Genomic DNA, 27,860 nt, shown 5'->3' on the forward strand with positions numbered 1-27,860 from the left:
GACTTACATATTAGATTGCAAAGAATTTGTATTAAAAAGGAAGAACGCCAGGATTATAAAAAAATGCACAGTCACCTTTAAGTCTAAAAAATTACTTTTATATTAGATTGAGAAAATATTTAGAATATTTATGGAGAAGTACTGTTAAAAAAACAGCAATCTTTAATTGCCCCATTTCAGATAACAATTTCTAACTAAAGACTTACATATTAGATTGCAAAGAATTTGTATTAAAAAGGAAGAACGCCAGGATTATAAAAAAATGCACAGTCACCTTTAAGTCTAAAAAATTACTTTTATATTAGATTGAGAAAATATTTAGAATACTTATGGAGAAGTACTGTTAAAAAAACAGCAATCTTTAATTGCCCCATTTCAGATAACAATTTCTAACTAAAGACTTACATATTAGATTGCAAAAAATTTGTATTAAAAAGGAAGAACTCCAGGATTATAAAAAAATGCACAGTCACCTTTAAGTCTAAAAAATTACTTTTATATTACATTGAGAAAATATTTAGAATATTTATGGAGAAGTACTGTTAAAAAAACAGCAATCTTTAATTGCCCCATTTCAGATAACAATTTCTAAGTAAAGACTTACATATTAGATTGCAAAGAATTTGTATTAAAAAGGAAGAACGCCAGGATTATAAAAAAATGCACAGTCACCTTTAAGTCTAAAAAATTACTTTTATATTACATTGAGAAAATATTTAGAATATTTATGGAGAAGTACTGTTAAAAAAACAGCAATCTTTAATTGCCCCATTTCAGATAACAATTTCTAAGTAAAGACTTACATATTAGATTGCAAAAAATTTGTATTAAAAAGGAAGAACTCCAGGATTATAAAAAAATGCACAGTCACCTTTAAGTCTAAAAAATTACTTTTATATTACATTGAGAAAATATTTAGAATATTTATGGAGAAGTACTGTTAAAAAAACAGCAATCTTTAATTGCCCCATTTCAGATAACAATTTCTAAGTAAAGACTTACATATTAGATTGCAAAGAATTTGTATTAAAAAGGAAGAACGCCAGGATTATAAAAAAATGCACAGTCACCTTTAAGTCTAAAAAATTACTTTTATATTACATTGAGAAAATATTTAGAATACTTATGGAGAAGTACTGTTAAAAAACAGCAATCTTTAATTGCCTCACATCAGATAACAATTTCTAAGTAAAGACTTACATATTAGATTGCAAAGAATTTGTATTAAAAAGGAAGAACGCCAGGATTATTAATAAAATGCACAGTCACCTTTAATTCTAAGAAATTACTTTTACATTACATTGAGAAGATATTTAGAATATTTAATGAAAGAAGTCGGCCAGTATTATGAACGTAATCTTATTCTCAAGCATTAAATGAAATTCTCTGCATCTTTAAAACCAAATATTAAAGCTTAAGTTTGTCTCATAGTAAGTGTAATGATTTATCACATTAAAATTCCTTTGAAGGAAAATTCTTACTGTAAATGAATTATAATGATAGTTCAGCAATTTCTAACCTAAAGTCATTAAAAAGAAATGCTTATTTCAGAAATTTGCTTAAGAGAAAAAATATTTCAGATATATACAAACATTGAAAATTTCTTCAACAATAAAGAAACATATTATATCGTGCATAAATAAGGACGCACGATTTGTACATACATTTGGTAGTCATTTTTTAACAAATTAAAAAGCATTACTGACAAGTTTGTAGACACATAAAACTTTTTCCTAACTTAAAGTATTGTTATTGAAAAGTGTTAATAAGGCAGGACTAGGATTGAATTTTTAAAAATTTGAAGAAATTTTTTAAAATTAATTTTTGAATGTCTCACCTTGACTTGTAACTTATTATTATGCAGACTTAATATTGTTGTTGCTTCATACAGTCATTTCTGAGGGACATTTTTTTCCTAACTTAAGATCTGCTAAGTTATAGAGTTTCATTTTTCTGCTAATTCCATCTTTTAAATTCTTCCTTAAGCTTTTATCTATTTCTAAATTTCTTCAAATGATGGTGTTTCAAGCACTTCTTTGTTATCAATATACAACTATATTTTTTAATGTATCGTGTTTTTCTTTACAAAGATTATTAGGATATCAAAGTGTTCATTTCATCTTTTAAAATTCTTTTTCAGCTTTCATTCTCACTCTAAATTTTAGCATAGGGGCTTCTATCACAGCTTTCCATCTCACTACAAATTGGAGCTTTCAACCACTATTCGTTCACTTTGTTGGCAGTAAATCTAAAATCGCCGAAAATTGGCAGACAGCTTTATTCTTCTTTGGTAGAACTACCAACGGAGTAGCAACTATGGAGAGTTCTACCAGACACCTCTTCTCTGTAGTTGCTTGACTTCGTCAGACACAGTCTTTTTTAGAAAGTATTTTGGAAGACTTGCAATTAATATACTTGACTTAAGCACACACCTTGTGGCTTTCTAACACTTCACATCTTAACATCTCACTCGACATTGGGGCTTTCTACCACTTCACAGCTTTCCATGTCTAGATTCAGGCTTTCTACCAGTTCAACATTCCATCTCACTCTTAATTGAGGATTTTAACCACCTTGCAGTTTTTAATCTCACTCACAATTGGGGCTTTCTACCACTTCACAGCTTTCCATGTCTAGATTCAGGCTTTCTACCAGTTCAACATTCCATCTCACGCTTAATTGGGGCTTTTAACCACCTTGCAGTTTCCAATCTCACTCTCAATTGGGGCTTTCTACCACTTCACAGCTTTCCATGTCTAGATTCAGGCTTTCTACCAGTCCAACATTCCATCTCACTCTTAATTGGGGCTTTTAACCACCTTGTAGTTTTCAATCTCACTCTCAATTGGGGCTTTCTACCACTTCACAGCTTTCCATGTCTAGATTCAGGCTTTCTACCAGTTCAACATTCCATCTCACTCTTAATTGGGGCTTTCTACCACTTCACAGCTTTCCATGTCTAGATTCAGACTTTCTACCAGTTCAACATTCCATCTCACTCTTAATTGGGGCTTTTAACCACCTTGCAGTTTTCAATCTCACTCTCAATTGGGGCTTTCTACCACTTCACAGCTTTCCATGTCTAGATTCGGGCTTTCTACCAGTTCAGCGTTCCATCTCACTCTTAATTGGGGCTTTTAACCGCCTTGCAGTTTTCAATCTCACTCTCAATTGGGGCTTTCTACCACTTCACAGCTTTCCATGTCTAGATTCAGGCTTTCTACCAGTTCAACATTCCATCTCGCTCTTAATTGGGGCTTTTAACCACCTTGCAGATTTTAATCTCACTCTCAATTGGGGCTTTCTACCACTTCACAGCTTTCCATGTCTAGATTCGGGCTTTCTACCAGTTCAGCGTTCCATCTCACTCTTAATTGGGGCTTTTAACCGCCTTGCAGTTTTCAATCTCACTCTCAATTGGGGCTTTCTTCCACTTCACAGCTTTCCATGTCTAGATTCAGGCTTTCTACCAGTTCAACATTCCATATCACTCTTAATTGGGGCTTTTAACCACCTTGCGGTTTTCAATTTCACTCTCAATTGTGGCTTTCTACCACTTCACAGCTTTCCATGTCTAGATTAAGGCTTTCTACCAGTTCAACATTCCATCTCACTCTTAATTGGGACTTTTAACCACCTTGCAGTTTTCAATCTCACTCTCAATTGGGGCTTTCTACCACTTCACAGCTTTCTATGTCTAGATTCAGGCTTTCTACCAGTCCAACATTCCATCTCACTCTTAATTGGGGCTTTTAACCACCTTGCAGTTTTCAATCTCACTCTCAATTGGGGCTTTCTACCACTTCACAGCTTTCCATGTCTAGATTAAGGCTTTCTACCAGTTCAACATTCCATCTCACTCTTAATTGGGACTTTTAACCACCTTGCAGTTTTCAATCTCACTCTAAATTTGGGCTTTCTACCACTTCACAGCTTTCCATGTCTAGATTCAGGCTTTCTACCAGTTCAACATTCCATCTCACTCTTAATTGGGGCTTTCTACCACTTCACAGCTTTCCATGTCTAGATTCAGGCTTTCTATCAGTTCAACATTCCATCTCGCTCTTAATTGGGGCTTTTAACCACCTTGCAAATTTCAATCTCACTCTCAATTGGGGCTTTCTACCACTTTACAGCTTTCCATGTCTAGATTCAGGCTTTCTACCAGTTCAACATTCCATCTCACTCTTAATTGGGGCTTTTAACCACCTTGCAGTTTTCAATCTCACTCTCAATTTGGGCTTTCTACCACTTCACAGCTTTCCATGTCTAGATTCAGACTTTCTACCAGTTCAACATTCCATCTCACTCTTAATTGGGGCTTTTAACCACCTTGCGGTTTTCAATTTCACTCTCAATTGTGGCTTTCTACCACTTCACAGCTTTCCATGTCTAGATTCGGGCTTTCTACCAGTTCAGCGTTCCATCTCACTCTTAATTGGGGCTTTTAACCGCCTTGCAGTTTTCAATCTCACTCTCAATTGGGGCTTTCTACCACTTCACAGCTTTCCATGTCTAGATTCAGGCTTTCTACCAGTTCAACATTCCATCTCACTCTTAATTGGGGCTTTTAACCACCTTGCAGTTTTCAATCTCACTCTCAATTGTGGCTTTCTATCACTTCACAGCTTTCCATGTCTAGGTTCGGGCTTTCTACCAGTTCAGCGTTCCATCTCACTCTTAATTGGGGCTTTTAACCGCCTTGCAGTTTTCAATCTCACTCTCAATTGGGGCTTTCTACCACTTCACAGCCTTCCATGTCTAGATTCAGGCTTTCTACCAGTTCAACATTCCGTCTCACTCTTAATTGGGGCTTTTAGCCACCTTGCAGTTTTCAATCTCACTCTCAATTGGGGCTTTCTACCACTTCACAGCTTTCCATGTCTAGATTCAGGCTTTCTACCAGTTCAACATTCCATCTCACTCTTAATTGGGGCTTTCTACCACTTCACAGCTTTCCATGTCTAGATTCAGGCTTTCTATCAGTTCAACATTCCATCTCACTCTTAATTGGGGCTTTTAACCACCTTGCAGTTTTCAATCTCACTCTCAATTGTAGCTTTCTACCACTTCACAGCTTTTCATGTCTAGATTCGGGCTTTCTACCAGTTCAGCGTTCCATCTCACTCTTAATTGGGGCTTTTAACCGCCTTGCAGTTTTCAATCTCACTCTCAATTGGGGCTTTCTTCCACTTCACAGCTTTCCATGTCTAGATTCAGGCTTTCTACCAGTTCAACATTCCATATTACTCTTAATTGGGGCTTTTAACCCCCTTGCAGTTTTCAATCTCACTCTCAATTGGGGCTTTCTACCACTTCACAGCTTTCCATGTCTAGATTCAGGCTTTCTACCAGTGCAACATTCCATCTCCCTCTTAATTGGGGCTTTTAACCACCTTGCAGATTTCAATCTCACTCTCAATTGGGGCTTTCTTCCACTTCACAGCTTTCCATGTCTAGATTCAGGCTTTCTACCAGTTCAACATTCCATCTCACTCTTAATTGGGGCTTTTAACCACCTTGCGGTTTTCAATTTCACTCTCAATTGTGGCTTTCTACCACTTCACAGCTTTCCATGTCTAGATTCGGGCTTTCTACCAGTTCAACATTCCATCTCACTCTTAATTGGGGCTTTTAACCGCCTTGCAGTTTTCAATCTCACTCTCAATTGGGGCTTTCTTCCACTTCACAGCTTTCCATGTCTAGATTCAGGCTTTCTATCAGTTCAACATTCCATATCACTCTTAATTGGGGCTTTTAACCACCTTGCAGATTTCAATCTCACTCTCAATTGTGGCTTTCTACCACTTCACAGCTTTCCATGTCTAGATTCGGGCTTTCTACCAGTTCAGCGTTCCATCTCACTCTTAATTGGGGCTTTTAACCGCCTTGCAGTTTTCAATCTCACTCTCAATTGGGGCTTTCTACCACTTCACAGCTTTCCATGTCTAGATTCAGGCTTTCTACCAGTTCAACATTCCATCTCGCTCTTAATTGGGGCTTTTAACCACCTTGCAGATTTCAATCTCACTCTCAATTGGGGCTTTCTACCACTTTACAGCTTTCCATGTCTAGATTCAGGCTTTCTACCAGTTCAACATTCCATCTCACTCTTAATTGGGGCTTTTAACCACCTTGCAGTTTTCAATCTCACTCTCAATTGGGGCTTTCTTCCACTTCACAGCTTTCCATGTCTAGATTCAGGCTTTCTACCAGTTCAACATTCCATATCACTCTTAATTGGGGCTTTTAACCACCTTGCGGTTTTCAATTTCACTCTCAATTGTAGCTTTCTACTACTTCACAGCTTTCCATGTCTAGATTCAGGCTTTCTACCAGTTCAACATTCCATCTCACTCTTAATTGGGGCTTTTAACCACCTTGCAGTTTTCAATCTCACTCTCAATTGTAGCTTTCTACCACTTCACAGCTTTTCATGTCTAGATTCGGGCTTTCTACCAGTTCAGCGTTCCATCTCACTCTTAATTGGGGCTTTTAACCGCCTTGCAGTTTTCAATCTCACTCTCAATTGGGGCTTTCTACCACTTCACAGCCTTCCATGTCTAGATTCAGGCTTTCTACCAGTTCAACATTCCGTCTCACTCTTAATTGGGGCTTTTAGCCACCTTGCAGTTTTCAATCTCACTCTCAATTGGGGCTTTCTACCACTTCACATCTTTCCATCTCACTCTAAATTGGTGCTTTCTACCATCTATCAGCTTTCCATCTCACTCTAAATTTCAGCATAGATCTTCTATCACAGCTTTCCATCTCATTCTATTTGTGTCTGGATCGCTTATCTTACTCATGTCTTTCCTATTGTTTTCAATCCGCTTGCAATCATCTTGCGCAAAGTAATTTTAGTTCTACCTCTTTCTCAAAGTCCTGAGAGCTCCAAACAAAAAAAATTTTTACTTTAAAATTTTCAGGGTTATGCAGAAATATGATTAATCCGTTTTCATTTACAGTTTTTAATTTCCAGATTAGATTTTGTTTTTCTTATCTAAATATTTCTGCATGAGAAATTTTACTTTGATGCACTCTATTCTTCTTAAACAGTTGATAATAAATACTTTATTTTTTCAATTTATTTTTCTTGCCGTGCCATGTCGTAGATCCATATAATAATACAGATTCAACATTCGTTTTTATAATTCTAATTTCTGTTGAATTTGTTATGTTTTTGTTTTTCCAAAATTTATTGAATAACGTAACTGCTTTGGTCTTTATTTAAACTACTTAGCATATATTTATCAGTTCGTACGTTGATATATTTCAAAGACGCCTCTAGTGGCAGACATTGAACCTATTAAATCTTGGTTGTAATTTTTTTGGTTAATTGTTGTGGGAAAAATGTTTGACTAATGTAATTTGGAGTTTATCCAAGTTTCTCATACAATTAAGGTATTGGCAGCAGTATCAAATTCCATCTTGATTAGTTGAGTATCAATTTTAGCATTTATTTAGCATGGGCGATTTGGGGAAATTTTTCTCATTGTTGAGCACTGGATTAAGTGTTTCCAACTTGGAACTATCTGAGATTGCAATTTTTAGTGCAATACAATTGCCCCTGGCATCTGAATGCTTCCTTGGTAGAACTACCAGTGGGGTATCAAATTTAGAGAGTTCTACCGGACATCTCTTATCTGTAGTTGCTTGACTTCGTCTGACAATCTCTTTTAGAAAGTATACCGGAGGACTTGCAATTAATTTACTTGACTTATGGATTATTATGCAATTGACTTAACCACACACAATTGACTTATGATTAAATCTCGATGAGTATCAATAATTAGTAAATCTTGAGGCTACTACTTCACTTTGTTGGCAGTAAATCTAAAATCGCAGAAAATTGGCTGACAGCTTTATTCTTCTTTGATAGAACTACCACAGGAGTAGCAACTTTAGAGAGTTTTACCAGACACCTCTTCTCTGTAGTTGGTTGACTTCGTCAAAGTCTTAGTCACAGGACGGAATGGGAAGAGTATTTCCAGCTCTTTTAATGTAGCTTAGATTTCATTGATTGGAGATGCGCTAGTTTGAAACATCTCGGCATACTTCTGCTTAATCTGTCCATTTTCATGTTTTACTGTTGTCACAAAAATGTAGATAATAAATATATAATAGACTATAACTTTTGAGATTTTTTTTTCTGACCTTTCAAGTTTCCCGTTATTGGAATAAAAATATCTATTGATTTGATATTAATTTTGTTGCTTCTTTATTATTTATATAATTAATATAGTTCTGCTAATGCTGTTTTATGCATCTACAACCTTTTTTTTTATTTTGTTACATTTCAGTTTTAGTCTCATTTTCAATATAATAAACTACAATAAGATCACTATTTGCAGACACACAAAATGGGCATTTATAAAACTTGTCTGCTTTATGAATTTTCTGATTTTTAAATTGTGGGTAACAGAAACCATGCAGCAAAGCAATAGGTGCTGCAGTACTTAGTATTGCGCCTCAGGTAACATTACTTTTAGGTAAGTAAGAAACTGCAAAGATTTTTAGTTTTATTGAGAGATTTGTTTCCTACACTTATTTTAAATAATATTACTAAAAGTCGCATATCAAATTTACAAAATAAATTTTTTTTTAAGTTTCCTTTTGACCTTACTAACACAGTACCTCATAATTGCAAGCTGGTTGGGAATCTTTGTCTTTTTATTTCAATAAGTGATGCACCAGAAAAAAAATTGCAAAATCTTGATTTCATTCTACAAGCGTAGATTATTTAGTGAAGTATCTGAATATTTCAGAACGACAGTATTTAAATAGAAGATCTTTGAAGCTACTAAAAAAATTGTATTTTCAACGCTTTGTTCAGTTTACGCTATTTTCTGCAGCGCAGGCGTTACATGCAAGTACACATATTTTTAAAAATAACTCAATTATAGTTTAATGCATTCAAGATTTATTATTGTTTTCTTTTATATTTTTACAATACTAGGCAAATTTTGAACATTGAAATATAAAAGATAAGTACGCAATTTTACATTAATAAATTTTTCAATTTTGTAAATATTTTTAGGCAAATTTCAAATGATTAATTTTTAATTAATTTTTTCAGGCTCCGGCAATACTAATGATAGAATTCAATATAATACAATTTAATGAGTATTTTTTTAGATTGTTCAGATACTCGCCTCCTCCTTTACCTCAACTATCATTTCAAAGGAATCAGCAAAAGATTTTTGATTTTTTTTAACATTATTTAACATAGGAATTTTCTAAAGTTAGCTGTAAATATTGTTTTCGAAAAACAATATATTTTTTGGAAAGAAAATGATCAAATTCTACGTAAAATTAAATTCATAAAGAGAAGTTTATTACAATCTGTTCAGATAAAAATAAGTGTAAAATGATTAACTTTTTTTGATTTTTAGATGAAATTGAATTAAAAATGAAAAAAAAATCTAATAGTAGGATTAAAATTAGTATGAACTACTGCGAAAAAAAACCCTAAATAAAGCTTAAATAAAAGTACTGAAATCCCCGTACTTTTGTTTTATAAACAAACATAGATAAACCTACACCTCTTTAATCATGTTTTTAACTAATAGGAACAGATGAACAAGTTTGAATTAGATAATAAATGAAAGGAGATAAGCAGATGAAGGGATTTGGCAGGTGCTCTATGAGTCAAAATATTAAATTACAATTAGAATCGTTGCAAACATAGGGAAAAAAGTAGGCTACTGGAAATAGCTTTAACTTTATAAGAATTTTTCAACATACAGAATGATTCCTAAAAATAAAAATCGGTAGATTAAGTGCAGCATTGAATGTTTTGATAATGTTCAGTTAATATCCTAGTACATTTGAATTCTCCAATGTACACAAGGTTGCATTGACGCAAAATTTGATTAATACCCTAGATATGAACAATAAGGTGTTTAAGGTTGGGGAAAATATATTAATATGGGAGAAAATAACTTAACTCAAGTTTTCTCATCATCACAGCTATTTGGGTATTGCTCGCGGTAATACAATCAAACTGTTAAAGTTTGAATTAGAGAGCTTGGTGAATTGCTAGAGTAATTTTCTTTCGATAAATCAACAAAATTAGAAAGAAAACCACGGTTTACAGTGTTAACTTTAATGTAAAGAGGCTTTCAATATGGCGATAGTTATTTGCACAAAATTTAGAAGCACTACATTAAAGAATTGGTAAGCCATCAATCTTTTCTATAGAGAGAATAAAATGTTATGAAGGAAATTGTAATTACGAAAAATAAAGATTTCCAAGACAAGCAACTTATTTTCTTGTTTAAATGTGAATTCTATGCAAAGATCTATAAAAATCATAATATTGGGGAACTTATCAACGTCCTTATTGGCTATCAGTGTGAAACAATCGTCGACCGGCGTCTATTAAGAAGGAACTTTAATTGATCCAAAAGTTTCATTTTAAAGTAGTGGATACTTAAGGGACTGACAGTATTACCCATAGCTAAGCATTTAATCATTAAATAAAATTTGCAATTAAAATAATTTGAAAAAAAATACAAAAATAAGGGAAAAATAATTTTTAAAAAAACACAATAGAAAAATTACATTAAAAAAAAACAAGAAAAAATAGAAATAACACAATGAGAACTTGAAAAAACAGAATTGAGAAAATTTTAAAAATAAGGAAAAAGAATCAGGAAAAGACGCAATGAAACAAAACTTGAAAATAAAAAGAGTGAAAAAAAAATCGAAAAAGCATTGAAAAAACCCTTGAAAAAAACAACACAAAGAAAACTTTGGAAGCACATTGAATGAAACTTTGGAAGCACATTGAATGAAACTTTGGAAACACATTGAATGAAACTTTGGAAACACATTGAATGAAACTTTGGAAACACATTGAATGAAACTTTGGAAACACATTGAATGAAACTTTGGAAACACATTGAATGAAACTTTGGAAACACATTGAATGAAACTTTGGAAACACATTGAATGAAACTTTGGAAACACATTGAATGAAACTTTGGAAACACATTGAATGAAACTTTGGAAACACATTGAATGAAACTTTGGAAACACATTGAATGAAACTTTGGAAACACATTGAATGAAACTTTGGAAACACATTGAATGAAACTTTGGAAACACATTGAATGAAACTTTGGAAACACATTGAATGAAACTTTGGAAACACATTGAATGAAACTTTGGAAACACATTGAATGAAACTTTGGAAACACATTGAATGAAACTTTGGAAACACATTGAATGAAACTTTGGAAACACATTGAATGAAACTTTGGAAACACATTGAATGAAACTTTGGAAACACATTGAATGAAACTTTGGAAACACATTGAATGAAACATTGGAAACACATTGAGTGAAACATTGGAAACACATTGAATGAAACATTGGAAACACATTGAATGAAACATTGGAAACACATTGAATGAAACATTGGAAACACATTGAATGAAACATTGGAAACACATTGAATGAAACATTGGAAACACATTGAATGAAACATTGGAAACACATTGAATGAAACATTGGAAACACATTGAATGAAACATTGGAAACACATTGAATGAAACATTGGAAACACATTGAATGAAACATTGGAAACACATTGAATGAAACATTGGAAACACATTGAATGAAACTTTGGAAACACATTGAATGAAATTTTGGAAAAACACAACCTTGGAAGAAATATATTTGAAAAGAAATTAAAAAAATAATGAAATAAAATCCTGGGAGAAAACGATGAAAGGAAAATTGAAAAAAAAACGATGTAAAGAAACTTGAAAAAAAAAATAATGGAGCAAGCTTATTTGGAAAGAGTTAGTATAAATTAATAAACCTCTTAGTAGTAAAGCACAAAAAGTTATAAGTCATCCCTCTTTAGTTTTAATGGTAAATTTTATCAAATGATTAACGACTTAGCTATGGGAAATCCACTTCTAAAGCGACTCTTATGAAACTGATTTATTGAAGTTTATCTACGATTGTTCCACATTGATAGACAAACGCGACATTGATCATGTACTTAGTAGTATGAATTCCTTCCATACAAATCACGTTTAAACAGGAAATAAGGGCTCATTACTGTTTATCAGAAACTGTTTCATTATCACCTCATAAATTTTCATTACATCCCTGGAACCAATATTGGCCTCGCATGTTTAAGGTGCATCTAAAATTTGTTCTACTAGTTATCTAATCAACAAAAAGCTATGTACCCTTAAAAGCTATAGCTGTAGACCGTGGGTTTTCTAATATTATTGATTCCATCTATAAAAAAATTGATCTTGCAATCTTCCAAACTTTGTAAATCGAGCTTTAACAATTAGATTGTTTTACCTTATCTGACCAGTCCCCAAATTTACTAAGATTTTAAGCAAATTTGAGTTTCAAGTCGTTTTCAGCTCTGTAAATAAACTGAATTTCAGCAGCTTTAAAGATTATTAATGAATGAGTGTTTTGTCAAATTTTGTGTCAACGTGATCTTGCATATATATTTTGCAAACTAAACGCACTGGTAAATTAAGATTTAAATAGCACGAAATATATATCTAAAATTATAATTCTCAACCAATCTTCGTAGTTGGAATTCAAATCGCATATTTTAGTTTTCTTCTTCTAAAAAATCATTCAACACTACTCTTCCTCTACTGAACTTGATTTCTGGGAATCATTGCATCTTTGAAAAAATTTAAATAAACTTTCTAATGACCTTCTTAATATCCCACCATTTCCCAATGATTGGAAATCTATTTTAATATAATCTATTGCATTCTGGGGTCACAGCCAAACCTAATCACACTTTTCTTCTTTTCTTTTATTATCTTGTTCAAAATTGTTTCTCTGTCCCTATTGGTTGAGCAACTTTGCACATGTTTGTTGCTTTATTTTTCTATTATCCTCTGGTGTTGCGGAAGATTTTTGTTTATAGAACTAAAACAGTATGTCAATTTCTATACTTTTATTTATGTTTTATTCAAGTTTTTTTTCTTTACATTAAATTTTCATATATTTTTCCCTTTTTTTGTAAATCGAAAACAACTTGAAGTTTTCATCATATAGAAGAGGGTTGTCAATATTTCGAACGATTCCAAAATTTGCCTAAAAATATTTACAGAATTTAAAAAAGAAAATACTTTCTAAGAAACACCTAAAGCCAGCTTTAAATATTATATGCTTTCAATTAAATTTCTTTCCAAGTTTTTTGTCAGGATAGACTCATTTGGAGTCATAGAAAATTGGAATTTGATATTTTTGAATTAAAGTGTTTTGCAAATTATGTAGGCAACTAAACATTTTTAAAATTTTGACGTCTATTGAATTATATTTAAATCATTTTAAGTCTACAGAAAACAATTAAAAACTTTTTGGTCAGTGTTATACAAGATTCGATTTCAACTAAGGAATACACGACCTTTAATTCCCTCTCATAAACTTCGTAAGAAAAATTCCATAACATAATTTATTTTAATATAGTATAATTAACACTAGAAACACTAACACTAGAAAAAAAATTGACAGCGACAACAGCCAACGTTAAATGAGTTTTTAAACAATAATTTTTGAACTAAACATTTTGGTATCTCTTTTTGTTACTACAGTCATATTTGTGTGCTGCATCACTTATTGAAAGAAAGTGTCCTTTCCTTTTTTTTATTCTTTTTTTTTGGCTTTTTTATTTTGGCTTTTTTTTTTTAGTTCCTTTCTTTGGATTCTCATTTTACTGTCCCCTCTGCTTTGAACACGCTAATTTGAAACATTTACATCTTTTCTACTACTTGAAGAAGGCTAGCTTTCATTTTTGTAGGAAAAAAAACTGAATTTTTAATACATAATGAGAATAATAATTCGTCACAGTATGAGATTTTTCTTTTAAATTGTATAACAGAGGGAAAACCAATTCACTAAAATATACTCACTATAATGCACTTACTTTCTCACTAAAATACACTCACTATAAATATTTGCCCTGTTGCATTATCTAATATTTTACATATTTAATTTATAGAATCTTTTAACTTTAGAACTTTATTATTTCTTCCTTAGCTATGAAATTCTAAATAATTTAATTTTTGCAATAATCTTTATCATTGGCTAAGATTTTTTTTAGTATTTCTCACATTCAACTGTTTTGAATACGCCTGAATATCGTTTCGATTACAGTTTTGAATATTGTTTTTTTTTTTTTTTTAATTTCGATATAATTCTTTCCTTTTGAGGGTCGCAATAAATGGTGGGCATTTTTTTACCCTCTACTCTTTTGGTCATCTGTTAAACTGCTGTTGACATTATGAGTCACGTGATCTGGTTTACATGTTCATAAAGTACTTCTCACAGTCTTGCTACTAAAACTAAGGGAAGCCCTGACAAAAATCAGAAAATTCATTTGAGGCAAATATTTTTCTTCTAACAAAAATTAAAACACATGAGTATTTGTTACACTAAAAAGTTTTCACAGAAATACTTAATTGTAAATTAATAAAAATGACATATCTGTGTTCTGAGGTCATCAAACGTTGTCGACAGAGCAATGTTGGAAGGACGTTGCTACATCAAAGCTTCAATAAGTGAGATTCTACATGAAGATATCACGGTAAGTCTGGATTATGGAACAGTCTTGATTGACAATCTTGCATCCAGTTTAGTTTTGTTCTAAAAAAAGAATATTTTATTAAGATTAAAATTGAATGCCAAGATGAAAAAATGAAACACAGAGTTAAATAAGATAAAAAAGAAAAACATTCCAGATAATGCAATGTGTCAAATTAAATTGAAAGTGTGTAAAAGTAATGCACCAGAAGCGGCAAATCGATATCAAAGAAAACACATTCAAAAAGGATTTAATTAGGCATTTTTGTATGAAATACTGAATACTGAAAAAAAATATCAGTAAAACATTTGGTTTCTCCTTTCTAAGGAATCAATTGAAATATTATTCAAATAAATTATTTTAACCCATTTCAGGCCTGGCATAGAAATTTGATAAAATGTGGTATAATTTTTATTGAAATATGCTTATATTTCAATATGACAAAAAAATATTTTGTGTATGAAAAATTATATTTTATGTAAGAAATAAAATGCTGCGTGTAGTCATCTTTCGCCAAATTAATGAGTAAGCCATTTAGCTGAACGCTTGTGTTTATGAAATTTTTTCACTTATTTACTTTTTTTACCGACTTGCAACTTTAACCCATTGTAAAAACACATGATAAATTTTAAAAGGAATAATCATACATTTTCAAAACATTTCACTTGTCAATAACCATATTAATAAAAAAATATTGATTGAAATGTTGTGTTCACGCAACTTTGGTCGAAAATGAATTAAGAGTTAAAGTGAAATCTTATGTAATATGGCAGGGGTGGCCAACCTGCTGCTCGCCAGCCACATACGGCTCTTTGAAAGATTATTAGTGGCTCTCGATAAATGTACTCGAGTTCCCTTTTCCTTTTTGTGCTATTATATTTAAAAAAAATTATTGTCGTTTAGTTTGTGTTTTAAAATGTATTTTGAATTACTGAGAGCAAATATGAAAAACTAAGTGCAACGTTTTTCAATTCAAGGTGAGTTTTCCATTTCCAATATAATTATGACACAAAAAGCATCTTGAATTAGAATTTATAAAGATGTAAGAAGATCCAGCTCTACAATTAAAATATTAGTTGACGTCGGTTACTGAATTTCGGAGCACTCTTATCACCTCAGCCACAGCTGCTCAATATTTTTTTTAAATAAAAGAGGAAATGGATACTTTCGAGAATAAAAAATTTAGAACTCTTTCGGAGCCCCCGTAACATGGCTCCAAAGCAGATCAAACTCCTTGTCCATATAAAAGAATATGTAAAAAATCTATATATTTTATATAAAAATCTATATCTTCTGCTCTGGAGAAGGGAATATATATTTCAGATAATAATATATATTCCTTTCTCCAGATATGTGGCATAGAAAATTATGAAAAGCATGAGAGAAAAAAAAACAAAATTAAATTACCTCATAAAGATTTGCAATCATGTTTCGGAATTGTTGTAACATGGTTTTACTCTACTTCGGCACAAAAAACTTCAACGATTCAGGATGTTAACCTAAGAATATATAAAAAATCTATATATTTTATATAAAAATATATATCTTCTACTCTGTAGAAAGGAATATATATTTCAGATAATATATATTCCTTTCTCCAGATATGTGGCATAGAAAATTATGAAAAGCATGAGAGAAAAAAAACAAAATTAAATTACCTCATAAAGATTTGCAATCATGTTTTGGAATTGTTGTAACATGGTTTTACTCTACTTCGGCACAAAAAACTTCAACGATTCAGGATGTTAACCTAAGAATATATAAAAAATCTATATATTTTATATAAAAATATATCTTCTACTCTGTAGAAAGGAATATATATTTCAGATAATATATATTCCTTTCTCCAGATATGTGGCATAGAAAATTATGAAAAGCATGAGAGAAAAAAAAACAAAATTAAATTACCTCATAAAGATTTGCAATCATGTTTTGGAATTGTTGTAACATGGTTTTACTCTACTTCGGCACAAAAAACTTCAACGATTCAGGATGTTAACCTAAGAATATATAAAAAATCTGTATATTTTATATAAAAATATATATCTTCTACTCTGTAGAAAGGAATATATATTTCAGATAATATATATTCCTTTCTCCAGATATGTGGCATAGAAAATTATGAAAAGCATGAGAGAAAAAAAAACAAAATTAAATTACCTCATAAAGATTTGCAATCATGTTTTGGAATTGTTGTAACATGGTTTTACTCTACTTCGGCACAAAAAACTTCAACGATTCAGGATGTTAACCTAAGAATATATAAAAAATCTATATATTTTATATAAAAATATATATCTTCTACTCTGTAGAAAGGAATATATATTTCAGATAATATATATTCCTTTCTCCAGATATGTGGCATAGAAATTTATGAAAAGCATGAGAGAAAAAAAAACAAAATTAAATTACCTCATAAAGATTTGCAATCATGTTTTGGAATTGTTGTAACATGGTTTTACTCTACTTCGGCACAAAAAACTTCAACGATTCAGGATGTTAACCTAAGAATATATAAAAAATCTATATATTTTATATAAAAATATATATCTTCTACTCTGTAGAAAGGAATATATATTTCAGATAATATATATTCCTTTCTCCAGATATGTGGCATCGAAAATTATGAAAAGCATGAGAAAAAAAAAATTAAATTACCTCATAAAGATTTGCAATCATCTTTTCGAATTGTTGTAACATGGTTTTACTCTACTTCGACACAAAAAGCTTCAACGATACAGGAAGTTAACCTAAGAATATATAAAAAATCTATATATTTTATGTAAAAATATATATCTTCTACTCTGGAGAAAGGAATATATATTACAGATAATAAAATATATTCCTTTCTCCAGATATGTGGCATCGAAAATTATGAAAAACATGAGAAAAAAGAAGCAAAGTTAAATTACCATATAAAGATTTGCAATCATCTTTTGGAAGTGTTGTAACAGGGTTTTACTCCACTTCGACACAAAATAACTAACAACCACACAATGTTTTTTCTTCAGTTCCCCTAGAAAAGGATTACAAAAAGTATAGAAATAAAAATTGCACAAAACAAATAACCACTAACTAAAAAGAGTAAAATTTAAAAATGACTTTAAAAACTGAAATTATATTTATTATTTATTTAATTTATTATATACTGAATTTTAATAATAATTTCAAAATTTACATATATGCATTATAAACTCATGCATTGTTACAGAAATGCTCCTTGAAATCTAAGTTCATAAAATTTCTTGATAAAAGTATCTATTACTTAAAACTTAAATAGTTCGTAAATACAAAATTTAAATTCATAATATAAGACCTAACTTTCTATATACAATGCTCATTATAAGCTTTTAAGAGCTCTGAATAAACTTTTGAAAAATCTTAGTGTTATATCAATTTAATCTGAAGAAACAATATGCTTGTTTAATAGAACATTGAAAGCGCAAAATTATTAAAATAATTTTTTCAACATTTACATTGATAACGAAAAGAAGTATTAGATGAGTTTTTATGAGATATGCTTGATTAGAAATATGTCCGATACAGTTTTAATGCTAAATAAGTGGAAACGCCTTTGTGTAACACACTGTTAATACTCCCAAGAGAATTCAGAATCTTCCGGAAAGTTCTTAAATTATATTTTCCCTGAAAATTCTATATTTTCCGTGTCTTCCTAAATTAAAAGTGAAAAACGCTATATGTTTAAAAATACTAATGTCTTAAGAAATAGAATACACTGTAGTATCATGACTTTTAAATTAATCTTTACTATTTTTATATAAACACTTTTTGTTAGAAAAAGTATCACCACTATAAGAACTAAGTTTTTATTTATATATATATATATATATATATATATATATATATATATATATATATATATATATATATATATATATATATATATATATATATATATATATATATATATATATATATATATATATATAAAGGAAAGAGCTTTAATTTAGTTATTAATTTTTTAAATGCCAAAGATCACATGTAAACGTTTACATTTTATAAGACAAATGAATTTCTAGAATTCAAAATAATAACTTACTAGATTGTTAGACGCTGAACTGGTAACGCAGAGATAGCAACACAGATTGAGACTGTACAAAAATTCATGAAAGAAACAGATCATTCGAATTCCTTATATGCTCTTCAATGTCTTGAAACACATACTGTGGGTATCAGCAGTTGTCAATCTAGAGGCATTGTAGGGTAATGATGTTGCCGACTTCTTGGCGATAACGATGCACAGTGCATTGAGAAGATTTTCCTTCCACTGAAAGAATGCAGGATGAAAGATGCAGGATGAAAGATGCTGGAGACTGAACTTATTTTTACCACCACCACTTTAAAACTTCAGATGAGGAGGAGAGATTATAAAAAGTGATTTTTAAAGAATCCTGGAGACTTGAAAAATGAGAAGGAGGAATTTAAGCAGTGTACTTTCTTGGCATGAGAGGCCTGGTCCTCAGACGGTCGGTGTAGGGTCCCACCTTTAGAAAAGCTGAGCTAGCTTCCGTCAACATGGCCAATCTTGTACTACGTCGTCCAGGATTTCCTGGTCTTCTTCTATGTGGTACAGCTGGAGCAGATGGCTGTGGCTGAGCTGGAGCAGATGGCTGTGGCTGAGCTGGAGCAGATGGCTGTGGCTGAGCTGGAGCAGGTGATTGTGGCTGAGCTGGAGCAGGTGATTGTGGCTGAGCTGGAGCAGGTGATTGTGGCTGTGCGGGAGCAGGTGATTGTGGCTGTGCGGGAGCAGGTGATTGTGGCTGTGCGGGAGTTGGTGACTGTGGAAGTGCGGGAGTTGGTGACTGTGGAAGTGAGGGAGCTGGTGACTGTGGAAGTGCAGGAGCTGGTGACTGTGGAGCCTGTGGTGGTGGTGTAACGGAACGGAGTGGTACTGGATCAGGTGACTGTGCTAAATCCTGGACTTTTGACTGTGTTGGTGGTGTAGGCTGGAGAATAGGAGATCCAGGTTGAGAAGAATGTGGAGACGAGACAATATCTGCCTGTGCTGGAGGGAAAGACATGTTTAGGGAATCATGAATAGATCTTCTGAGTTCCTCAGCCCTCTCGTCTATTTCTCTGCCCAGCTGATTTCGCGCTTCTTCGAATGACGCTCCCTGAGACATTCGGTCTATAAATCGGTTTGTGAGCAAGATGGTCTGCTCATGAGCTAGTCTAGTGGCTGTTAGACTAGCTTCCTCGATTATTCTCTGGCGTTCTTCGTTCCTCCTTTTTCGTTCCTCCTCATCTTTGCGCTTTTGATAGAGCTGGGCCTTTCTCCGTTCCTCTTGAGCATACCATGCGTGGACGTTGCGCATGGCCTGAGACTGTTCTCTACCTGCTCGATACTCCCGGACCTAAAAAGAATCCCAGAATTATGATTACGTGTTTCCCTTAAATAACAAAAAAAAATCTGTCAGAAAAATCAAAGAGTGAAAAATAAACAAACTGGTACAACTAGCATTTGTTACATTATCCATAGATAAGGCTGTTTTTCGATTTGCTCTGTCGTAATGTGAAATTATGCTTTTTGGCTAATAATATGCTATTTTTATAACTGCCGTGAGTTTGAAACTGTTAATCATCACTGTTTGGTCAAGTTTAGTCTATCTACAGTTAGTGCTGACTACGCTTATATTCACAATGGCTCAAAACGTTAATATGGAGAAAAATCACAGTTTTGTGCAGAGCATTAGTAGTCTATTTTTTTTAATATTTAGAGTCTTACTCCAATGCTGCATTATTTGGGCTCTTTAAAATTTGAAAAAGAAACTGAGAATAAGGCAGAGATTTTGATAATTCTCAAATAGGTAGTCACCAAATTGGATATTTTCGAAAAAAAGATAAATAACTTTTAAAATATTTAATTTATTTATCCATTCTAAAGCCCAGAAAATTCTTCACGGCAAGATTATATATCTATAATTTGAGCCGTGATGGCTCAGAGGATAGTACGTTCGTCATTCACAGAGGTGAACTGGGTTCGAATCCCAGCGATGGCTGGTCTATGCGAATTCCGCATCCAGATTGCACCGACCATAGTGCTTGTGTAAAATATCCTCAGTTTTAGATGGATCATGAGTTAGAAAAGCTTCTGTTTCATTACTATTTCTGAAGTTCTTTTTAGAGTTTTCTCCATTTCTTGGAGTAAACTAAAGAGTGTCCCAAGATAAACGCAAAATTTGAATTTGCCGGTTTCTTTTATGCAGTAAACTGTTAACAACTCTGAAAAAAGAACAATTTGACAGCTGAGAGTTAGTAAAAATGGAGGGTTCAAGACGGTGCCATACAGCCAGTGAAACAATTCAATTATTGCATGAGACATTTCCTGGTAGCTTACTCCCTCGTTTCGATAAGAATTTGCCCTTAAATCGTGTTATTTAACTCCATTAGATTATTTCTTATGGGGTTATGTGAAATCAAAGGTTAATAAGCCCACCCATTCATTACAAGAGGAAATTAAACACTGCATCAACAAAAATCAGCCACAATTGTACAAAAGGAGAGGAAAAATTTCAACAAAAGAGTGCGTATGGGCCAGCAAAGCCGTAGAGGCCCGATGTGTTACCATAAATAACACTATCCTATGTACTTTATGATTTCAATGCAAACATAACAATCAAAAGGCCTAGAACAGTGTTTTCTATTTAATTCAAACATTGCGTTAATTTTGGGACACCCTTTATTATCTTAAAACTTTTGACTAAACTATTCTATTTCCCAAATATGGAAGGTGCCCAACACTGTACAAGTTTTTCATTTTATTCTGGCAATTAAAAAAAAAGTTTAGAGATATCTGTAAAACAGCTGACTTATTTAGAAATAATGCATTCGTTACAAGAAGAAAATAATCAAACATGTTACAGCTAATCGTCCCATTAAGGAAAAAATAGAATTCGTTATTTTAGATTTCATTATTTATTAAATAGATTTCATTCTTTTTTTAATTTAGTTTGCTTGAGAGTTCCTTTTGTGAAACTTATTAAAATACAATCTAATATTTCATTCACAAATTGAAACAGGTGTTAAAAACTATTTCAACATTTATTAAAAATTAGGGGTCAAAATGTCTTATTTTTATATTATTATTCATCTTTATCATTTATTTTTAGTCTGGACAATGTTTTGAAAAAATTAATTGAAATTTTGTTGCTTAGGAAATTAGAATAAATCACCGCCTTCAGATTTGCACTTATTTTAGAATTTATTCCATAAAACTCGTAGCATAATTTCTTGGAAAATTATTTTTATAAAATAATATTAAAATGATTATTTCATTTAGTATGGCTTTTAATTTTAATAATTTAACAACCGTTTTATTTAAAAGTCAGCAACTATTGTTAAAAACAAGTAATGAAAATTATAAACTTACTTTTTCTGGCGTTTCTAAGCCTTTCCTGCAAAAAGAAAAATAGAAAATTCTTAAAAAGCCTTTAACTATATATATATATATATATATATATATATATATATATATATATATATATATATATATATATATATATATATATATATATATTTTTATATATATATATATATATATATATATATTTTTATATATATATATATATATATATATATATATATATATATATATATATATATATATATATATATATATATATGCAATTAATAGTTCTAAAAACAAATTAACAAAGGATAACTAACAAAAAAATGACATAACAATTAATAATTAGTAATAGTTAACAAGAAATCACAAAATCATAAAAATTATTGTAAAAAAAACTAGCAGTTAATAACTATTAAAAACAAGCTAACAATCAATAACTATCAAAAAAATAACTGTTATTAACTAATAAAAAATTAGTCGAAAAAAACAATCCCTTTATAAACGTGCATTTGTAGTACACATTATTTTATTTCACATTCAAAATTATTATCATAAACTATTTAACACAGTGTATTATAATTAAGTAATTAACTTAAACTAATTTTCTTCATTGTGTGCCGTCAAATTGCGAAATCGTTAAAAGTGTGCCGCCACAAAAAAAAAGGTTGAGAATCACTGTAGTAAGTAAACTTGGTTTGCAGTAAAGAGAATGGTTGTTATTTACACACTCATTTCATTAGTTTATTAAAAAAAAAGTATAATTTATAAAACTGAAAAAAAGGAACATTTAGGTTTAAAATAAGGGAATTATTATCATCTATCAAAAGGTACCTCTAGATAGAATCGAGTTAACATGTCTTATATAATAGTGATTCGGCGTTTTTAATATTTATAGTGGTAGTTACGCCACAAAAATGCCCCTAATTAAACAATTTTTTTTTTCAATTTTTTACAATACTTTTTCAGCTCTCATCTCACGAGATAACTTTTGTCCTTTTTTAATTATTAGTTAAGGGGGTAGGTGCACGCAGAAGAAATCCTATCTCGATAATGTTAAAATTACCCAATTTTGATGTACCTTTTTTAAAAAAGTATTGAACATTTTTAAATAATTTTTTCTTCTATTCATTATATGCATTCTTCTACACACTTTAACAGAGCTTTTGCAATTTGGAGCTTTCATTATTTTAAAAAAAAATAAAATCCACATTCATACAGGATTTTCATAAAAAGTTTGAAAATTTTACTACACATGCAGCCACAAAATATATGTCAATGTATATAGTCAAAATTCCCTTGGTTAAAATGCTTATATATACACGGAGAAACAGTGTGTAAAATTTAATCACATTAGGATGAGTAGTTTTTGAGAAAAGGTACATTTTATGCTAAAAATCATGGGTTTGAGAAAAACAACATTTAGTAAAAAAAGTATTAATATTTAACTCCTGACATCAATTTATATTAGATTTTAAAAATAATCAACAAGAATGTGTTTTGAATAATATATATCTGGTATTTGAAAACTCTATCTTTTCTAGTTTTTTTTAAAAAATTCAATTATCCGGTCTTAAATGAACACATTACAGGCAGTCGTTACGGTTCAAATAATGTAAGTAAGATATAACTTTACTTTGATACATCTTTACAAAAACCTATTTACTTTTTATATTTTTTTATAATTATTTCATGCAATATTTCTAACATTTTAACCAGATACTTTTCAATTTGAAGTTTTTATTAGAATTTTAAAAAATTCAAAGACATGCTCAGATGCAAGTCCTTGAACTTGCCTAGAAAACTTAAGTTTTATGCTCTTGTTTTTGCAAGTTGAGCATAACACAGAATCATTCAAACAATTAGATAATAAATTTAAATTAATTATTTCATTTGCATTTTTATTTTTCAGAAATGAATCATAATCATTTGCATGTTTATCCAGTTTGATTTTTGACGCCGATTCATTCAACTCAATGCTTGTAGATGAACACGCTGTTTTGCAATGAATACCAAACGCTTTCCCTTTTTTAAACACTCGTTGACCGCTTCGCGGCATATTTATAACTAAATAGTTAATAAATAATATAAATATGAATGCAAAAAGTTCAAATTAATGCGAAAATAATCTGAAAAAATTGCAGTTAGAAGAAGCAAATTTCAGAAAACAACAAAATTTTGAACTTCGTAAAAAGAAGCAATCAATCGATCAATAAACTCATTACACCTCAATTCTTTTTATAATTGTTGTTGTCAAACAAAATAAAATAATAAATTTAATTCTATTTGAGTTTAAAGCTGGCCTAAACTTATTTTCAAGGAAATGAGAAGAATCCAAGGTTTAGTTTCGGTTTGGGTGGGCGTGGCAGTTTCGGTTTGAAACCTTGTTTACTATTTTTAAAAATTTTTTAAAAATACTTCTAATTTGGATAGAATAAAAATGTAAACGCCATTTTTTAAGAAAAGAACTGTATTTTAAGAATCTGCAAAAAAAGAAAAATGCATTTTTTAGTCGATTTACTAAAGCCCTCACTCTTGTAGTTTTTATATTTGAAATTTCTAAGTCGAATGACATGCATGAAATGACACTTAATCCAAAGAATAAAAGTTAAATAGTTGCAAGGTCGATTACATCATATCGACATTATTTTGAAAAAAATTAACTACTCTGGTTCAATGAAACAATTATCAATGAATCATTAACATTCTTGTTTCCTTATTACGAAATATTAGATCACGATTTGTGTTCATATTTTCTTCAAAACATGTGTTAAAACTATTATTATAAGCTATTTAAGTAGAAAAATCCTAATGTAAGAAAAAGAACAATTTCAGAGATGATGATTCTGAAAATAGCATGGTTTTCGAATCGATGACGAAATAAGGCATATCGAGCATTTTCTTGAGATGCTATTTTTTTTAATTGTGCTAAAGTTGATAAATAATATTAACAACTTTTTAAACAAATTTTTTCAATATTATCCTTTTTAAAAGGGCAACTTTCCAAAAGTTAGAGGGCGAGAATCAAATAGACGTCAAGATAAAATTTTATAATATTTACCGCAATTTTTTGTTCATTTAAAAAACAAAGCAAAATGTTATATTTTTTGCTGTGCACCCATACGCGTTTACTTTTTATTACTCAAATAAATACGAAACAATAAAAACGACTATCTTCACTTTTTATTGCAATTTTTCCAAAAAAATAGTATGCTTAGTAAATAATCAGTTATTCTGAGTCAAACAATTTCGATTAGCAGAATATTTTTAATTTCTTAACAAGATTTAATTCTCAGTTAGTTGACAATTATTCTTTCAATAAAAACTTGACAATAGTTTAAAGAAATCTTACTTTAAAGGGAAATATAAATTAAAGTACTAAAACAATTGATTTGCATAGTAAAGGAAAAATAATGTACGTGGTAGCTTAAAGAATAAGATTTTGAGAAATGTTGCAATTTAATTAAATAGTTGGTAAAATAACTCCGCAAAACAATCGTAGACCGGTAGTTAACAAATTTATTTTAAGATAAAGAAGATAGATAAGACGTTGAGAAATTTTAAGATGCTTAAAAATGTTGACTACGTATTTTATTAATAATTATAAAATATATATTCAAGAAATTGATAAATAAATTACTCCAAATTTATGCAAACGTTGCTTTTAAAAAAACAAGCTAAAAAATAAAATAAAAAAGAACTGATAAATAATCGCATTCCATCATAAACATACTTTTATAAAACTCAATATTCTTTGAATAAAGTGTTTTATTCAAATCTCTTCATTAAATTACGAATAAATTTTTAGACTACTAAGAAAGAAACATCGTATTTTATAATTAAAAAAAAAAGATTAGCAATCGAATATTAGCGAAAAAAATATGAAGGAAATTCTCTTTGCGCGCGTAAGTCAACTTCCTCGTAAGTTAATCGCATTTAAATATTAATCGTCCCATTTAAATATTTTTTCACTGTCACTAAAACAATTTTTTAAATTAATTTTAATTTTTCTCGGCATCTACCTAATAAAAACTGGTGAAACTTTAAATTGTGCATTAGAAAAAATACGTAGTTTAATATGGTATAAAAAAGGGATTAGGCTGAATATGGTAATGTATAAATGTATTAATAATAAATAAGTTTTGCATACTAAATAACTTTTCGTGTGGAAATTACAGGAATCGAATGTTTCACAAAAAAAAAAATTATAATTAGATTATTTTATAACTGTAAATAAGTAAATGAAAAATAATTTTGTAAAAAATTTAAAAAAGCCAAATAATAACATTGTACAAAATCAAATTTTTTTTTTTACCAATTCTTAGAAGTAACTTTGTTTTACTTTGTGAATGCTTTTGCTTAATAAGTGCTTACCTTTTTGCTTGTAAATAGGACAAAACATCCACTTAAGGTTTAAAAAACATTGTAGTCGCATAATATCAAATAAAAATACAAATGCTTACAGCAATAACACTTTGACGTATAAATTTTATTAAACATTATTCTCGCATCTTTGGCGATCAAATATTTAATTCTGGCGAGCTAGTTTCATCTTTTGAAACTGAGTTTTAACTTAAACTATTTTCACTTAGAATATCATTTGGAAGTGATTTGAAATCTGCATTTTAATTTAGTACTGATACTGACATATTCATTAATACTGATTCCTTCATTTTTTATCTACAAAACCATTACTAAAGGAATTTTGAAATCTTCAGACATCCTTCCAATTGACTTGATATTATAACTATTACACTAACAATGGCAATAATTATTGTAATACAATTATTTATTCCTTAATGGATACTTCCTTAATTCAAACTAAGTTTGTTTTCGTAAATTTAAAGTAGAGGAAAGACAAAATTTCAGTTAGGCTGGTAATCATTAAGTTTGGAACGATTAGTTTCATGCCTTTTCTTATTATTATGAATGAAAAAAAAATTATCGAAAAACATTATAAAACAGTGGATAGAGCGTTCGCCTTCCAATGAGGCGAACCGGGATTGAATCCCAGCAATGGCTGGCGGTTACGAATTTCGCATCTGGCTTGCACCGACCACAGTGTTGACGTAAAATATCCTCAGTGATAAACGGATCATGTATTAGAGTCCCTTTGTCATCAGGATAATCGTGGGAGGTTCTCGTGGTTTTCCTCTCCATGCAACGCAACGGCGGGTTAGTTTCCTCAAAAAGTCCCCCACGAAGGCAAATTTCCCCCAATACTTGATCCAGAAGTTTCCTTGTCTTCTGGATTGGGCTCAAAATAACAAGGCTACGGAGTTGTAGTCGTAAACCCAAAATTGGGTCGGCTGCACAACGACGGTTATAATATATATATAAGAGCTTAAAAAAGTGTTTGGAAGCCAGTCATACTTATTTGTAATACTAATACTGTAGTAATAGGTACCTAGTATACTATACATAGATACTAAGATAATAGGTTTTTTAAACCCCTAAAACTGATAGATAAGAACAAGGTTTCTAATCTTCATACCTTTTCTTGTTTTGACCCTCCTGTCCAGAACCAGAAGGGCCTGAGGACGCTGATCCAGAGGGAGCACTTGAGCCCCCGGCCATATCATGGGATCTTTTCATTCTGATATCTAAAAATATCAAAAATGTAACTACATAAGTAAATTAAAAAATTTATTAAGATCATTCATTTAATATAATAAATTTTTGACACTATAAAATGATGAAAGGAAGGAAGCAAATAATATCTGGTCAACAATTAGTTGATTGTATCTTCAGTAATTGATATCAATCATTATTTATAAAGATTTGTATTCTTGACACAGATTTGGACAATACTTCAATTATTAAATAAAAATATAAAAATAAAAGCAGAAAAATGACATAGAATATTTTTTGATTAATCGTTTTTGTTTCTATTACCACTTGCCAAGTCAGCAA

The 27,860-nt window shown here is 30.7% G+C and overlaps 1 protein-coding gene across 1 annotated transcript; it reads right to left on the bottom strand.

The window, feature by feature from the left end:
* Positions 1–14,130: 14,130 nt before the first annotated feature.
* LOC147806918 (uncharacterized) lies at positions 14,131–27,544 on the bottom strand. Its single transcript, XM_087167402.1, has 11 exons — positions 27,442–27,544; positions 21,972–21,996; positions 18,642–19,956; positions 17,494–17,597; positions 17,240–17,331; positions 16,994–17,085; positions 16,742–16,833; positions 16,490–16,581; positions 16,240–16,331; positions 15,989–16,080; positions 14,131–14,643 (listed from the first exon to the last, which is right to left on the bottom strand). Exons 1-3 carry the CDS (start codon positions 27,540–27,542, stop codon positions 19,024–19,026), a joined length of 1,059 nt encoding a protein of 352 aa, XP_087023528.1. The 5' UTR covers positions 27,543–27,544; the 3' UTR covers positions 14,131–14,643; positions 15,989–16,080; positions 16,240–16,331; positions 16,490–16,581; positions 16,742–16,833; positions 16,994–17,085; positions 17,240–17,331; positions 17,494–17,597; positions 18,642–19,023.
* Between the last annotated feature and the right edge of the window lie 316 nt (positions 27,545–27,860).

The sequence above is a fragment of the Parasteatoda tepidariorum genome, chromosome 7, assembly GCF_982258835.1.
Source record: "Parasteatoda tepidariorum strain Cologne lab strain chromosome 7, Ptep-v5.0, whole genome shotgun sequence".
Lineage (NCBI taxonomy): Eukaryota > Metazoa > Arthropoda > Arachnida > Araneae > Theridiidae > Parasteatoda > Parasteatoda tepidariorum.

Excerpts from the sequence above, each read along its gene's own strand:
- LOC147806918 (XM_087167402.1), bottom strand. The coding sequence starts at position 27,542 with ATGAAAAGATCCCATGATATGGCCGGGGGCTCAAGTGCTCCCTCTGGA. Across the intron at positions 21,997-27,441 it reads GAGGGTCAAAACAAGAAAAG|GAAAGGCTTAGAAACGCCAG; the intron begins GTATGAAGATTA and ends TTCTTTTTGCAG. Across the intron at positions 19,957-21,971 it reads GCTTAGAAACGCCAGAAAAA|GTCCGGGAGTATCGAGCAGG; the intron begins GTAAGTTTATAA and ends GATTCTTTTTAG.